General features: G+C 34.6%; 1 protein-coding gene across 1 annotated transcript in view; it reads right to left on the bottom strand.

The window, feature by feature from the left end:
• TRHDE (thyrotropin releasing hormone degrading enzyme) overlaps window positions 1-18,442 on the bottom strand; it is a 396,326-nt gene that overhangs the window by 110,121 nt on the left and 267,763 nt on the right. The window contains exon 7 of the mRNA XM_021092004.1: window positions 13,683-13,748. Within this exon, the coding sequence (XP_020947663.1) occupies window positions 13,683-13,748 (66 nt within the window). The remainder of the gene's footprint in view (window positions 1-13,682; window positions 13,749-18,442) is intronic.

Raw genomic sequence — 18,442 nt, 5'->3', positions numbered from 1 at the left:
TGGCTGCAGCAGCCCTAAACCCCACATTCAGCTGTTAACACTGCACAGAGGAAAAGGAATTTATTTCTGATCATTTCTTTTTAGGAATCAGGAAAACTTCCTGTCAAATTCTACATCAATCTTCTCCTGTTTCCCATTTACCAGAATTGCATCCTTGCTCTAGCCAAAGCTGGTAACAAAGATTCAGGGAGTATTGGTTTGAGATTGCATAAATCAGTACCCAATTCTGTGATGTATATGATTACATCGATTACATATAAAAGAGTGAGAATCTGAAGAAAATCAGAATCTGGTTAATGAGAAGGAAGAGGAGACTAGCTTATGGGGAGACAGTCAACCATTTTCTCCAGTGAGACAAGGGATGCAAGCCCAGGCCTCAGGCACAGCAGGAAGGATGATATCTTCTATTTGTAAGACTAGTCTGGGAAATACCAGGTAAATCGGGCATTGATTTTTCTGACTATGTGACAAGAAGTTTGAAGCAAGGGTTTGAAATATTGTTCCTTTCTATTAAGAATAATTGTACCTCAAAATATTTGTAGTGGGCATTTGTCATTCTTTTGGCTTTCCAGCATTTAAACACCACTTTCATATGAGGGCAATAACTCATCATGGAATCTTAGAGAAAACTGAGGGCTCTCTCACTTGCAATATAAGGGACAAAAATACTAAATCCTCCCTCCCCCTTCTCCCTGGCAGCTAAAGCATGGACACAAGCGGATACTTCATCCCAGGAAGGGATGTAATGCAAGGAGCAGGAATCCCACAGGCTCAATGCAAGGCGCAGGAATGGCTGAAGTCACATTCCCTGAGATGGTGACCCTGAGGTTCCAGATACAGCCATGCTAAAGGCAGCTATTGCACCAGACAATCCTATGGCATGACTTTGGCTAGGTTTCTTAATTTATGAGTCTCCCTTAGTTCCTATTATCTGTTTTGTAAACCTGATTCTCCAGCCTTCCCAGTGATTCCAAGGGCTAACTGACATCCTTCTAATAAATTTCTTTTTGTTTAATTTAGTCAGAGTTTGTTTCTGTTGCTTGCAACACAAAACCCTGACTGACACAAGACTAATGGGTAATACACACAACACAAAGACATCTGACATTTTCTTGGTTACCTCAGCAAGAAAAATAGAAACAATCTCCCACAACTTATGCATAATGAAAAAAAAAAAAGAACACCTTGTTCTGTTTAGTAAATCAACTAGGCTTCCATTGCTATTAGGTATGGGGAAAAGAGGTGAAAACTTTACAAAAAGAGGCAGACAAGAAAAAAATAAAAAGATATGAAATTTCCACAGGGAAGAGTGCAAGGTGGATGACAAAAATAAAAAATAAAACTATGCAAAACCTGTGTCTTAAAGCAAGGGCTTTTAAACTAGGAACCATAAGGTCTAAAATTAAATATTTTTAAGTGTATGTAATATTAGATGATTAGGCGATTATTATGTGATCTTAAAGGAAACCATGGACAACAACAAAAGCAGAGTAAAATCTGCCAGATCACAGCAATGTCACACAAGTGTTGGACAAAACCCATTTGAAGCCTGGCCATGTACTTCAGAGGACGTTTCTACATTTCCTGACCTTGAGAAACAGAAGCAGTGACAGATGACCAACTAAAACACTAGAAAGCTGGACTACAGATCAAAACATTATTTTTGCTAATGCAGAAGACTGGTTGGAGATTAATAAATTAAGTAAAAATGTGTAGCAAAGCACTGACAAAGCATTATGAAAAATAATGTTTACATTTTAATTCTATTAGATAAGAACCAAGGATAAAAAAGTATAAATAATTATTAAATTTTTATTATTAAATTACACTAGTTTCCAAGAAGGAAATCCAGTAAAATAAATACCATTACCAAACACTGAGGTACAGCAGCTTCTAATCACCAGATACAGTAAAAAGGAGGTGGAATTTAGGAAGGGAATTTGTTCAAACAGCTAGAACAATAATAACTGAAAAGTCAGTGATGTCGTTGCGTACCGTTTTGATTTTGATTTTTTAAATGTGTGTTTAACCTAAATTTACTTTCAGAAGTTAGTTTACTTAGATATATAGGAGTATCCAGATATTTTTGTAGGAACAAAGGGCATTTTACATGTTTTGAAAATCCATTACTCCACCTAAGGAGTGTAAATTTTGTAAAATCAGTGTACTATCTTGAAGGGCTGTATACCAGAAAAATTAGAAAATTTTAAATCAGAACAACCTGTTGGCACATGAAAGATTTTTTATTTGTTTGTCTTAAATTACAGACAACAGGATATTCTCACTTCAGTTCTGTTTTTGCCTGTCTCTGATTTAGCAATTATAGATCATGCCACCAATGCCATAACATGCAGGAGCATCGCCAGAGGTGCAATACTGCCACTGTTGAATTTGTACTCCATTCCAGAACAACCTGACAGGGTCCTACACCTGTCAGTGAAGTGCTGTGAATGTAAGTCCAAAGGGGTGTTCTGGGTACTAAAATATCCCCACCTCTCACTTCTGCCACTAGCTTGAAATATGACTGAGACATAAAATGAATCTATTGGTAAAACTGAAGTTTGTGAATTGCTTTTTCTGAATGCCCTGGTAAAGGGTTTTGACCATGGTGAGCTACAAAACAGATAAATTATATCCTGGCTGGTAAAACTACACTGCCTTTTGTAAATCAAGATGCCTATTGGCGGCAGGCCTTGTACATGGAGTTTTCTCACTCAGCCCCTGGTTCTGGTGACTAGTTGAGAAAAAATGAAACTTAACTGAGAAAGAAGTGGTGTGTGTATTCAGAAAAACTAAGAATTCAGGTTACTCCTTACCAGCCATGTGATCTTGGGTAAGAGATCTATTTTCTCTAAACCTTAATTTCTTCAACTGGAAAAAACAGATAATATAGTACTTACTTGAGAAGAGAGTGCATAAAAAAATGACACAAGCACTTAGAAAAACAAAAAGCGTGCCACACAAAGAACCAAGGAAACTTTAGTTATTTTAAGATTAAGTCCAAAGTCTACATCTTCTTCTTCAACCTTGGGAAGTCAAAATGTTCTAGGTGTCCCAGGAAGGGAAATTAAATGGACCAACTTGTAGGAGGAAAGTTCTTCAAGGAATTTTTTTTTTTTAATTTTAAAAAGTAAAATTGCAAGAAAAAAAAATGCAGACCAAAGATTCAGAAAAGTTTAGAAACCTTCCCCCACCCAAGTGTGGAAAAAGAAAGAGACCCTGAGTGCTCTGCAAGCTATGGGGTCCAGCAACCTGTTTTTCACAAAGGTCTACAGAGGCAACAAGATCACTGATTGGCGGCAGAGGGGTTGGGGGCAGTGCCTCATGAAATGGGAGTATCAGTTAGGCTCCCCAACACAAAATAGCCATACCTAAAGGAGCTCTAAAGCAGCTAAGACACTAACCTTCAGGTGACCAGAAAGGCAAGGCTTAGACAAGATATATACCAAACACCAAGCAATGTGTACTAACATGCACTATATCTCACTTCTTTCCCATTCACCCATCATTTCTCTCCATGAAACCAATATGCCTGTCAGTGTGGATGAGAATGGAGGGCTCTTCTCCATATGTTCCGGACTGATAAAATTCCTTGGAACATTCTCCTATAACTGGGCATGACATAAGAGGAATTCAATAAGGGCAGATTAAATTTCCCATATGCTCAAAAGCATGGGGTATTTCTTTCATTTGATATCATATGCACTAGCTAATATATTATTTACTACTAGCATTATTTCTTTTTGTTTCCCTTATAATCGAGCTTCTATTTCATAGTTTATCTTAATTCCTAGCTAATAGCCTCATCTCCTTAGCAGCTCTGTCTTTCAATTATTCTAGATGGCAAGAACAATAACAACAACAACAAAAATTCTGGATGAATTCAAGTACTTGCCTTCTCTAAACCTGCAGCCATGCAGCTGGGCACCACAAGAGGAAATAATGCAATTGAATGGTTGAGTTTTAATATAAAATTGTAATTACCAAATTCAAATAGGCACTCATAACTGACAGGCAGCCATTCCTGACTTCTCTTCCCAACCCTCAATCTTCAGATCTCTCTACTGCCCAGCATTACTTCACTTTCAGCCATTGATCTTGCCTCAAGTAACAGTAAAAAGATAGAATTCATCAGGGACTCCTTTATTTTCCTGTTTCCAAATCTCCAAATATACAGGAAGTATCTCTCTTATCAAAGACCAGTCTTTTTAATATCTCAAGAACCAAGGTCCATCCCCATTATCTCTTCCTTCCCCAGCATCTCTGTCCTGCTTCCTTCTCAACCAGCCTAATCTGGTTGATTAGGCTGCTCTCTCATCTTCAAAAACCAAACCAAACAAAATACCTTCTTTAGCCCTTATCCTTCTCTAACTATCTACCCTGTTTTTCTGGCCTCCTGCTTTGGCAGATTTTTTTTAATGTTATTCTACATGCACTGTCTGCATTTAGGTATTTCCCATTCACTAACCCATTCCACAGAAATCATTAAATCGGCAAGCTGCCAACAGCCACATTCTTCAGACTTTATTCTACTCCACCTCTCGTTAGCATTTTACCTCCTTGATTACTTTCTTAGCTACAACACACCCTTGGTGTTCCGCCTCCCTCTCCAACTATTCCAGCTCAGTCTCTCTTCTAGCCCCTCCTCTGCCTCCAGCTCCATCTGTCCCGGCCTTCAGGCTTGGTCTCAGGCCTCCAATCCAGAAACTTCAAAATGATACTTAGGTGCCTTTTCTTCCTCATCTCTCATGCCCTAATTTCACCTGATCTATCCCTAGGTCCATTTCATTCTACCTTCAAAAAACATTTTGAATCCATCCATGTCTCTATATATCTACTATTTAAGGTCTCCATTACTCTCCCCTGAATATTAAAATATCTTCCTAATTTTATTCCCTGATTCCACTCTTGGTATGCTGACTGCCCCAATCCTGATATATTATCACAATCAGCCAGATAATTATTTTAAATATAAACAGAACTACACATTATGTCCCAGTTTAAAACTGTTGAATAGCCTCCCACTGCACTCAGAATATAGCCCAACCTTCTTAGGCACAGTATGCTTTGGCCTTGCATGATCAGTTCCTGCCCTCCTCTCCTACCTCATCTCTTATCCTTACTAACTCCGCTCATCTACACCAGTTTCCTCTCTTTGAACATGCTCGGTCCTTTCTCTCAGCCCTTTGTACAAGCCCTTCCTTCTTCCTGGGATCACATCCCCCCACCTCCAGCTCTTTCTCATCCTTCAGAACTCAGTACACATGTCTTCTTCTCAAGAAGGATTTTCTAAACACCCAACCTAAAGTTGTCGTCCCCACCCACCCACATATTCTCTCACCTCATCCCATTTTTTCCTTCCCAGTGTTTATCACATTTAATAAATACATATGTATTTGTTTTTCTCCTATTTAGTATCAATTTATCCAATTGTGTGATTCATGAGATCAAAGGGCATACCTGCTGAATACAGCATGTCCTGAATACTTGGTACTTATCATGGTGTCTGACACTGAGGAGCTATGCAATAAATACGTGTGAAATAAGTGAGTAATTGAACATATCTGATGGGTAAACAACAGGGATATATAAAACTAAGGAGAGTTGATACAGGAAGAGAAGTCATAATTTTGGTTTATTAACACAAAGCACTAATAAAAAGATTTTAACGCTAAAATGAGTTATTGCTCTTGAGGAGGAAAAAATGGTCTCTAACAGAATCACAGGGAGAGACCTTGAACAGAAGAGAAAAGGTGAATATAAGAGATTGATTGCAAAAGGGAATGAGATGCCGGATGACTAATGAGTATCCTAATTTCTTTGTGTGTCACACTAACACAGAGACTTCTCTTCCATAGACAGAAACATAGAGGTAGATCAACACTGAACTTTGAATGCATTTGAACTTTTGTAAAACAGGTTCCAAATATATAACTTAGAATAGGTCTTTACAGCACTCCTCTTAAGCCACTAATTTATAACATGTTGTTTTTCATAGTAATAATTTTGATATTTAGATACCATAAGTGAAAATAAATTTGTATGAATATATTATGGTTCATTATTTTTATTTTATAAGTATTTGCAAAGAATTATGTTATGGAAAAGTAAAGATTCAATTTTTAAAACAAGTAAAACACATGGATACATATGTCATTGAAAAAGTAAGTGATAAAAGTGAAAAGCGAGAGAATATATGAAAACTCACTTGTGATTAAAAAATACTCTGAAATAGCAACTGGGTAATTTTTTACTCATTAAATTAGCAAGAAATTTATTTTGAGAATAAGGCCCAATGTTGTTTGCTTAGTGTATTATTAAAAGAAAACTTTCAAACTTTAACCATTATATAAAGGCTTAATATTTTAGATGAAAAATTGATAATGTACTGCCACGAATGTAGATGAAAGACAATGGGAAAATCTATAATTTAAGGATTATTAGGGCATTGTTTAGTTAACAAAAATTAGAAAGCAATCTAAATGTTCACCAACATTGAAAAAATTAAATATATTATGTACACCTATTCCATATTACTAGTATTAAGCTATGTAATAGAATCATCAAGCAATTATGAAAATATGAGTAACTAGGAAAAAAATCTTTCTAACCTAGAAGAGTTTTTTGTTTTGTTTTTTAGCATCAAAGCTATCGGCACTGCCAAATATGTAGTTCTAGGCTATTACATGAATATTCTGAGAACATAAAATTAGAGAAAAAATAAATTTAAAATGGAAACAAAAGAAAACTGCTGATGCGAGAACTAAGTAGGTTAGAGAAAAATGCCTCTAAGGCAAGTTTTTACCTCTGAATTAGCAATCTAACCAAATGGTAACGTTTAGTAGGAGTGAGAGAGTCTTTGCAGATAGGTACATATACATCAGTGTATGCATATTTAAAGATCATTATGCATTTACATACATATCAACATATAAATACATTGCCCATCAACCAAATGTGTCTAATCATTTCACAAATACATTTTCAATAAAGTTATCAAAAACCTCATTTTGTAGTATCAACCCTATTAGTTAAAATGTGTAATATGTCTTGAGCTCTTAACTAGCAGGTAAAAGAAAATCAGTAAGTATAAATTTCTAAAGGCTCCCATTAAGCTGGAAAATGCCTGTAGGATGACCAAATAGAGAGAGATGTCATTAATATTGAAGGCTTTTTAGTTAATGCTATATAGTCATTAACAACACTTAATTCCAAGGTAAAATGATAAGTAGTCAATCAGTAGCTGTATATAAACAAATTAATTGAAACTGAGAAGTTATTTTTCTTCAATTGAGAAATATGAATAGCTAATTTTTTAATGTACTTTTTTTTATTAGAGATGGTATTCTTGATTCTCAAATCCATGGAATCTTTCCTTAAAATCAATACTTTTTTTCTCTATAGTCTAATCATTATTTTTAGCTTTGTAGTTAAGCCTTTAATAAGTTAAATGCTAATTAGGTCACAACCAATGACTATACATCAGCAATGATAGCATTATTATCATGGTATTGAGTGATCACAAAAAATTATTTTGATGTGTTAACCTTTCTACCTATAGCATACCTAAAACTGCACAGTGATTTAAGTGAAACATGGAAAAATGTGAACAAAACCAGTCTATGGTCATTCAATTTTAGATTAAGCATGATTCAGCTACCATCTGGAAAAAAATACAACACTATCTCTTCAGAAAGGAAATTAACTTTGACACACTGTCTTTGCTCCTCTATTATTTTCTGACTTTTCATTTATCTAAAAACCTTCATGTAAGGGAGCAAACACTCTCTCACAACCATAAGCTTGTGGTTTCCAAATAAAAATGCTGTGTACACATGTTAACATATAGCTTCTCACTGGAATACAAGTTACTGAGTATGTTGTTGCTACTAATAATCCCTACAGCTTTGTGCTGTCATTACCTTCAGGCTATCAGAAGTTTATGAGCATAAACCAATAATAATGATATTTCCCTTTTGCTTTTTATCTACACCTCATTGCCTTACATTGATTTGCATAAGCAATTTCCACCCTGATAATTGAAGCCAAACATCTTCTTGTAGGTTACCTTATGGAAAAGAGCAGTTAAACACTAATCAAGAGAAATCTTTCTTTATTCAAACATGTTTTAAATGATATTGAATTATCCTCATTGGATGAGCAAGAAGGTGACTCATTTTCTGACATGGGTTTCAGAGTTTGAGTTTTATATCAAGCTTAACAATGATCTTTCTTCATAATTCAGTCCCCTGGTGTTGCCTCATAACAACACAAAGAACAGTACTGCCAGGCTCAAAATCATTAAAACAGTACTGTTTTGTTTGAAAAGAAAAAGCAGTAGCACTAGGTACTAATTATTTTTTTAATAGCTACTGAGCCAATCAATGTTATTTGAGGATTTTAAAATTATAGCTTTATTCTTTTATTTCCAGCAAACTCAGAGACAAAGAAAAAATGTAACTAGAGAGATTAAAACAAGTAAAAATGAAATAAGATAGGTCAAAGTCATGTGAAACAATTATATCTAAATGAATCCTTATCTGAATTATTTATTTTAAAAATAAGACTTTCTTATGTAAGAATGGACATAAGACATTCTTATGTAATGACATTCTTATGTAAAGACATTCTTATGTAAGAATGGGGATTAGAGCCGTGGAGGCTTAAATAATAAAAAAAAAAAAAAGTAAAAGAAGTAGATCCTAATTTATTGATCATATGCATAAGCATTGCTACAAATGGGTGAAAACTGATATATATCTATGTGAATAATAAGAAGCCTAGGAAACTAAAATGTGAGAACTTAGGAAAGATTCAGCAATTCTTACAGTATTAGAGGTTGAGCATGAGGTGCGTTAAGATGATACTCAAAATACAGTATCACTGAAGTCAACTGAAGAAAGGATACAAAGGACCTCTGGGTAAAACGGGTAAACTGAACAAACCCATCTAATTTTATTCCCTCCCAAAACCTGACTAAAACTACATCTAAAGTTGTGGGTATCGTTTCTTTGTAATACCAAAATGTCTTGATTTTCTGAAATTCAGGAGTGGTTTTCCTGATGTTCAGTCCTCTAATCCTCTCAACAGTTTTAGAAAATTCATATATCCTATGTCAAATCCCTTTCTGTTAAAAATACCTAGAATGATTTTGATTTTGCTACTGCATTATGTACCAAGAGTGGCAGGTACCAAAAAACAGACCCTCAAAGCTGAGAATCTACAATTTCCTGACTTGAATAGACTTAAATGAGGTAATAACATTGATCTTGAGAAATAAAATCCTGGTAATTCATTGCTTTCGAAGTCAAAATGATTCCTTAAATTGTCATCAATACTTGTCTAAATAGAAAACTAGGCTTTGGGAAAACAAGTGACTGTTTCAGTAGAACATTATGGTAAAATAGAGAATTACAAAGTCTTTGAGAAAAATGGGTATTTCTGACTAGACTGGAGAGATTACAAAAAGACATGTATAACCTCTGTGCTTTAAATTCTCAGCTGAAGATATGGGCAGGGAACCAGACATCTTCTAAGTCTGTGCTACAAGACTCTTGTATCTCTTGTTGCCTTAAAATCGATACAACTGAAAGGCAGGCCATGGCTTGAAATTCTGAGTGGTAAAATTACAATTCAAGTAAATTTCATGGCTTTATTGGGTCTTTTGTGTGAAAATTAGGGTACTGATTGAGAAATTATGAGACACCCTGAATGAGAATGGGGACCTTAAAAGTCTAAACTCCACTGAGATTTCCTTGGCATCAAAAGCAGCTTTTCTTTTTGTCTCTGAAAAAGTTAGCTATCCTTTTTTGAATCTCTTATAATGACACTCACTAAGGGGTGTGTTGATTCTCCTCAACACCAACCTTCAAAATTGAATCACAAACATGTAAAGTATCCAAAACAAAATCTGAAAGTATCACAAAATAGGAAAGATAACTAAAAGTAAAGGAAATATAAGTTGGCAAAAATATACATATTACCAGAAAAAAATTATCTGTAACAACAAATCCTTGTCTGATTTGATTATAGTTACAGTCTTACAGACATTGAAAGCCATGGAGTCTGAACATTCAGATGGTTAAGAACATTTTTGCATATCTAGTCTATGAATTTTCTCATCAACTTGAAAAAGCAGTACCAAATTAAAGTACCAAACCCAAATTGTCTAACAAATAAAATGCACTAAATAAATCTTTGAGAATCTAAAATATGAAAAAAAAATCTTAGAAAGTATTTAGTTCAACTCTTGCATTTTATAACTATAAAGTCAGAGTCCAGGAAAGATTTAGTGACTATTAGAAAGCCCATCATTAATTATAAACAGGAATAAGAATCATTTCTTCCTACTTATCCCATTGCCTCACGTGTCCCCAAATATGCCAGCTATTTTTTGGGGAAATTAATTATGGCAGAACAGTAAATATAGAGTTTTCTAAAATAAAAACATTCCTTTGTTTTTAAAAATTTATTATTTAAAAGTGGCATACTTGTAATCCAACAAGCGTTCAAGTTTGATTTGTTCTAAGTTTCACTTTCACCTTTTTTTTTTTTTAAATGGTTGTACTTGTGACATAAAGAGGTTCCTGGGCCAGGGGTCAAATCAGAGCTACAGCTACAGCCTACACCACAGCCAAGGTAACACTGGATCCTTAACCCACTGAGTAAGGCCAGGGATCAAACCCACATCCTCACAGAAACAATGTCAGGTCCTTAACCCACTGAACCACAAGAGGAACGCCAGTCTCACCTTCAATTTAAACATCAGAATAGAAGCTGACTTGTTAACGGCAGCCAAGGCTTTTTATGAATGTATATACTGTCTATTTTTGAAAAGATGTTTTACAGAAATTTATTTTTAAAACTATGCAAGATTGAAGAATTTAAGCATCAGAAAGTATTTAAGAAATAGGGGATTTGACCACAAACTCAAGAAGACCAGACCTTGGAAAGTTGTGATTATTCAGTATGAAACTGTTTACTCATCTTCCTAACAGTCGATTGAATGGATTTCATGGGTATTAGGAGCAAACTTTTTGTCAAAAAGCCTCTGTAGTCCCTTCCTACTGAGGGGTATATGTGTAAGATGAAACCTGAATATATTGTCTAATACAAAATATTACAACAGTTAGAAAAATGTAGTTGAATCGACACTCACATATTTGCTAAATTAAACGTGAACTAATCTGCCTTTTATTATTTTTATTATATTTATTATATAAATATTACATTTATAATTTATTTTATATCTATGTATATTTATTATAATCATATATGTTTATATTATACTTTAAATTTATATTGTGTAAGTACCCATTATGTTTTATATATTTTTGGTCATATTCATAAAAAATGTTTGCCTTGTTTCAAAAAGAGCCTAAGATGGGTCATAAGGATATTAAAAAAATAAGAGAACACAAATTTTAGAAGAAAACACCATTATAATATTGTTCCTGTGTGAACATGAGGACTAAGGTCTAAGTGCTAAAACAAAAAGAAAGAGGAAAGGAAAGATAGAGGGAAGAAGGAAGAAAGAGAGGGAGAGAAAAATATATGAAACATATACTTTTTGTAATTCGGGATGTCTACACCTGTAAATCTAACCCTGAGTCTGTCTGCAAATATAAACTTTGATTTGTCAACAAAGAAATAGCCACGGTTAATGTAAAAAGAGTTAATAGATTTTCCAGCAGAGGTATGCACTGACAGTCCAGATTAGCTCTTTCAACATGTAAACCAAAACTCCCCAGAGCCCTGTAGATGGGAAATATATTAATATCAACTCTGTGACCACTCAGCACCATGACATGAAGTGTATGTCCAGGAGGTCATTTCCAAAATGTATCCCATACATCTTCATGCACAAGAGATGATAATTTGTCACCTAGATGTAGGGATCTACTGTAAACTAATCCAAACTGCTGATGATACACTAAATCAGTTTGAGTGATGAGTATAAATAAAGCTGCAAGGGAAGTACTGAAGGATAAAGATCTATCTGATCAATGAGATGTCACAAGGCAAATGAAATGCAATGTTGACATAGAGTCCCTCAGTTGAAAATTAACCAAATCAGGTATTAGAGCATAAAGGCATGCATTAACACAAGATTCAAATGAAAGTTTAATATCATGGGAGTCAGAGGGTATATTCTAACTGTTTCAGATAAAACTGAACAGACCAGGTGAGTAGAAAAGGGTGTATTAAAAATGGATGTATTTTGCATATCATAGAAAGTACAAGATAAAGAAAAATGTTAACAAAACAATAATCATTTCCAGATAACATAACTATAGTTATTCAATCTGCCAAGCAAATCTATACACACAAATGAGAAAAAAAAAAAACAATAAAGATTGTATACAGAAAATGATTTCACATCAACTTGCTCCCAGGAAATCAAATTCAATTTGTGTAGCCCTTATGAAAGCTTAGATATTTTCTGGAACTGTCGCACTACAACTTGGATGGGGAAAAACAAAGGAGTGGGGATAAAGAAGGACATACCTCCAGACAGTTGGTATTCATGGAGAGCACTCCCAGAGAAAAAAAGATTTTCCTAAATATGTGATCAGAATAGAGACTTAAGCACCTGGCAAACTGGCTCAATGGATTCAGCTACTCTGAAGGGGTCCCTATTGGGAAGAGCTGATTAAAGTAAATTTCAACCCCTGCTGGAACAATTCTGTAAAAATATTTTCTAAGGAAACTTACTCTTCAAAAAATTTATATTTTTTCTCTGTTAAGTATTTATAGCTTTGTCATAGCATATTTAACTCCTGCTTTTTTTTTATCTTTTAGTTTATTTGGGGTAAAGATAGAATTATACTACTAAAAAATGACCTGATCCTATAGGTAGTTTATTTAAATTTCAAAATGAAAAGCTTACTAAGAACAGATAAGATTGATTGCTCTCTCTGTTTTAGCATAATTGTATTTCAGGTGAACATCAATTTACTTTAAAGGACACTTCTAAGTAGCAGAATGCATCATAAATAATTCATCAATCACAGCTGCTCGGAACATGATTGAGTCCAACAGGTTCAATGGAATGAAAGTTCTATTTTTCTATATTTGTATTTGCTTTCAAGAATTCAAGAATCCTCCTTTTCTAAGAAACTGCCCCTAGATTCCATATTTCATACTCTAAATTCAGTGTGATAAAACTGTTTCTCCCCTTTATTTAAAATAGCGTATTTTCTAATTTAAAAATATGTAAATATCTTTGAGACAAATAATCTATATATTTCAACATTAAAACAGCAAATAATATAAAAGACACATATCTGAAACAAAGCATTAAGAATTTCTTAAATACATAATTCTCAGGATAACAACTTTTAACTTTATATAAACTTTTAAATGGAAGAAAAGGGAAATAGACTTTCACAAAATCTTACATAGATTATTTAGAATACAGTATATTTGAAAAGTACTTCAATTTAAAAGTGCATACTAAAGAGATTCTAAATGGTATAAAGTTCGAGTTTTATGGGTTGTTACAGTATCTGATTTATCCACATTCATTTGTTATACAGAAAGACACTGCTTACCTTAGTCATCTTAAAGTTTTCCATTGAATTCAGCAATTTGGTACTAACAATTTCCCAAGATGTGAAAAGTCTTTAAAACAAACAAAGGGGCAAGGGAAAATGTAAGAGGAAAAAAAGGATTTTACTTACTTGCAAACCCCTCTGAAATACTGAATGGCCCATAAAATTAGCCAGCATTCTAATTAGAGCAGCACCCTGTAGGAAAGAGTATTTTTTAAAAAGAAAAGAAAAAAAGTTCAACCAAGTAACGTGATTCTAAAATTATTCTATTTCACTCGATAATAGTCTACTTCATTCATGCTATTTATTCTTAAAAATAGTTAAGAGAATTATGAGTACAATACTTATAGGTAACAACTGCATTTTTTGTTTTGTGGATGTAAAACCTATAACTTTAAATAGAAGTCTCTTGGACAAATTCTCTCAGGGCAATAACAAACTTTAACTCATGAATTATAAAAATTTTACTGAGCACTGTATATAACAAAGTTAATAAAACACGGTTCTTGTACTCACAAGTTCATAATCTAGTAAAGGAGGGATACCCATGTTAACAAATAATCATAATAAAATACAGCTGTGAAGTAACATAGCTATGTACTCTACCCCTTACTCAACCAAGAATGATTTAGCCACAGAAGTGGAAAGTAGGAAGCATCAAGCAGCCAGACTGCTAGGGTTCAAATCCTGGCTCTGGCTTTACCCATTATGCTTACTCAGGAAAATTATTTAACCTCTCTGCTCCTCACTCTTCTCACTTGTTAAGTGTAGGCAATAATAATCTCAACTTAATATGTTTTTTTTGTTGTATTTGTTGTTTTTTGCCGTAATCAATTAAAGACTTTTTTTTTGTTTTTAGGGCCACACCCATGGCACATGGAGGTTCCCAGGCTAGGGGCCTAATTGGAGCTATAGCTGCCAGCCTACACCGTAGCCACAACAATGCCATACCTGAGTCACATCTGTGACCTACACCACAGCTCATGGCAATGCTGAATCCTTAACCCACTGAGCAAGGCCAGGGATCAAACCCACAACCTCACAGCTCCTAGTCATATTCATTTCCACTTTGCCATAATGGGAAGTCCCAAATATCTTGATTTATAGAGATTTTTCCTTAGGGCTTTCAGTTTGTTTTGTGTTCTCTTTTCTAAGCAACTACTTTTGACATTCCTAATGAGCATCTGAAAGTCACTTTTCTGAAGAAACAGATAGTCTTTTTTAAAGATATATACATTTATTTACCCATTTTATTTACACACACACACACACACACACACACACACACACACACCCTACTTCCTATATCCTGTCTTTTTAAAACATAAAAATTTTACTAGAGTATAGTTGACTTACAATTTTGGTTATTCTGAAATTTAAATAAATTACTACATGTAAGGCAGATCAAACTGGGTTTGAAAAATTGTAATCATGATAGAAATGTTAGCTGTCAGTATTACATCAAACTAATTGTTTTTATTTCCTGTTTTCTTCCACTTAAAGACTTGTCTAAATCCACATACAAATAGAGCACATATGTGCTGATATAAATATTTTAGAGTAAAGGAAGAAAATACTAATTCAAGAGCCTATCTCACTTTGAGAATGATTACTATATTGTAGAACAATATCAGTGCAAAAAGGCTGACATGTAATCAATATGAAACATTCCAAGAAATGATGGTTAAGCCTGGATGATCACAAAGCTGTATGTAAAATATAAATAAGCCTTCAAGGAGATATTTCAATTTGCACCAAATTGTTTTAACTATGAAGCAGTGAATTATAAGCAGCAAAAGTTTACATATAAATGATAGTCTGGTTTTAACGGGAATAAATTCCTTTATGACTACATATCCAACTTCATACTCATTAAAAATTCATACCCATCAATAACTAATTTATTACCAGGTGTCTCTCTTTTAGAAGAGAATCAAAAGAACCACATACAGACTCATTCTGCCTGAGGCTGGACTACAGCAGTCAGTACAGAGATGCAAGGATGAATTTCCACTGTTTGTTACCAAAACTGGTTCCTGTAATTCTAGAATTTTAATGCGATACAGTACTCAGGTTTCATGCATCACCATTAAAGAAATGTCTCAAAAATTTTAATCATCACCACAGTTGCTCCCCCAATTGGTATTTTATTCACAACTCAACAAACAATGAGCATAACAAGCCAAAGTGTTGTATGCCTCTTCTGGTATATTTTCCTTCCATGCCTTCTATGCTTTGCTCTTTCTTTTGCTTCTTACTCTTCGTCTTCTGCACACTTGTATAAATCCATAAGATATAAGCATTGATGATTCAATCTGGGGACCAGGTTAGAATTCCCTTTAGAACTTATCAACTCTGCTCCTCGAATTTCCTTGACAAGCTCCCCTCCTATATATTTCCCAATCTAATCTACCCACTCAGAGTGTAGAAACTGTCAGTTCTGCAGAAAAACTAACCCTTGCTGCTTGGAGAGTGAGAAAGAATCTTGAGCAGTCAACTCAAACTTTCCTTCAGAACAGAATAGCCATGTTCAGATGATTCAAATGTTTCCCTCCTGTATTGAAGACTTCTTCTCTTGTCTGGCTGTAAAAATTATCAATTCAGCATGGGCAAATGGTAAGAGTCCTTATTAATCATAAAGAATGTACCCATTTTCCTGTCCGGTTGAGCTGGAGCAGAGGATTAATGGGAAATAAAACTGAGAAATATAATCAATATTTAAAAGCTATAGAAGATCACTGAATTCCTTATTATATTATATTGTATAATTTAATTAACTTTTGGAAAATATGTCTGTCTTTCCATCTTGAATGTTTTAAGTTCTCCAGAGTAGCATGCATTCTTCTATATATAACTAGCCTTTACTTTCCAAAGATAAATTTTTAAAATCCCTGTTCATAGAATCCCTGCTTCATAGAGAGGCAGATGGGCTCTCCAACTGTCATCATGCAGCCAACATATACTAAGCACCTACTATATATGGGTTATAACAAATATAACACCTCTTAAGGCAGTCAAAAGTCACTGTAAACCCTTTTTCAAAAAGAAAACAAGGAAGCCCCTTTCTGCATGTCTTTAAAACATTTTTTTTACCAAGGAAAATATCATTTACAATATTGTAATTTATATGCACTTGTGCTTCAGAATCCCACCCTCAAACAAACAAACTGGATATTAGGCAGCCTAAGTAGCTTTGTGGGAAATAAATACACAATTTCTGCAGAATTTGTATAATGATGAAACTTCAGAAAATGCATCACTATATTTGCTCTACTAAGGTTAAGGGAGATATTAGGGTGGAAACTACTAATTGATTTTTTAAAGTTTACATAAAGAATATTCTACAGGAGTTCCCATCGTGGCGCAGTGGTTAACGAATCTGGCTGGGAACCATGAGGTTGCGGGTTCGGTCGCTGCCCCTGCTCAGTGGGTTAACGATCCGGCATTGCCGTGAGCTGTGGTGTAGCTTGCAGACGCGGCTCGGATCCTGGGTTGCTGTGGCTCTGGCTTTGGCCAGCGGCTACAGCTCCAATTAGACCCCTAGCCTGGGAATCTCCATATGCCGCGGGAGCGGCCCAAAGAAATAGCAAAAAGACAAAAAAAAAAAAAAAAAAAAAAAAAAAAAAAAGGAATATTCTACAAAAGTATGTTTATATATCCACAAGTCATTTAGCAATTTTTCTATCTGGAGTATCTTTTACATATAAGTTGCCAGCTAGAATTTCTTTTATTTTACATGCAGTCATTTGCATGCATGTCAGTCTCAAAGATAGTAAACATCTCCAGAGAAAGGCCTGTGTCTTCTTGACTTGGTACCCCTGTTCCCTGGGCCTGGCTCAGAAAGGTGCTCCCTTAACATAATAACTGGATGAAAAAGAAAGAGAAATTAGGTGCACACATAGCAATTACTTTGTATTCTAGAAGAGTATTCAGCCAGGATAGACAGTTTATTACTTTATCATATTGGTGTACTTCAATGATAAGTACTCACTCTTGAAGACAGGAGGATCTTCCCAACTAATGTATTGTTTTAACATATGCTTATAGAGTAAGACAGTGTGCTCAGCATCCTGTAAAACATCAACAGCAGTGCCACAAATCTATCCTCGAGGATCTCAAAACCTCCTCAGTGAGATGAGAAGATATAAGGTAGCATAAGATGAATAACAAAAGAAATAAAATATTCTACTGTATTTCAGAAGACAGGAAGTTTATTTTATCTGGCAGGATGAAGGGGAACGATCTAAAGAAGTGTCACTTGTGTTGGACTTTGAAGGACGTGTGGGATTCCAAGAGCAAAGGTAAGAAGAGGGCATGTGCAGATATGGCAGGAATAGACTTCATGTGATGTCATTCAGGTGTGAAAGTGAAAAGTACAAGTGGGAAAGGTGATAATGAAAGGCAAAGGGCTTATAACTAGGCAACAGAAGATTCAATGGAATGTAAGATTGAAACAGTTGTTACAGAAGACTGAATATTGGGACTAAGAAGTTTGAACTTTATTAGAGAATCAGGAGTGATTGGAAAGATGGTTCAAATGTCAGGACTTATCTATGATACTCCAAGAGGAAGTAAAATAACCAGAAGCAAATGAGCAATGAAGAAGAAAACCAGAGCAAGGTCTAAGGAAGAGAATAAACATCATCTTAAATCTTAAAGCCTCAGTGGTTAGAAGATGAATGAGCAGATAGGAAGAACTTAAAAGTAAGTGCTAGTTGAATATGAAGGTATCCATATGAAACAGGTTGCATTTGAGGAACAAGCAGGAAACCTGAGAAACAGAGGCAAATGTGACAGAGGAATGAAATTCAACAGAAGATTATGATTGAATACATAAATTTGGATTTACAGGGGCTGAGATTGACAAGAGAAAAGTGCTGAGGTTTTAG

The sequence above is a fragment of the Sus scrofa genome, chromosome 5 (genome assembly GCF_000003025.6).
Source record: "Sus scrofa isolate TJ Tabasco breed Duroc chromosome 5, Sscrofa11.1, whole genome shotgun sequence".
Taxonomy (NCBI): Eukaryota; Metazoa; Chordata; class Mammalia; order Artiodactyla; family Suidae; genus Sus; species Sus scrofa.
The sequence above is the reverse complement of the archived record's forward strand: the minus strand, read 5'-3'. Positions and strand labels throughout refer to the sequence as shown.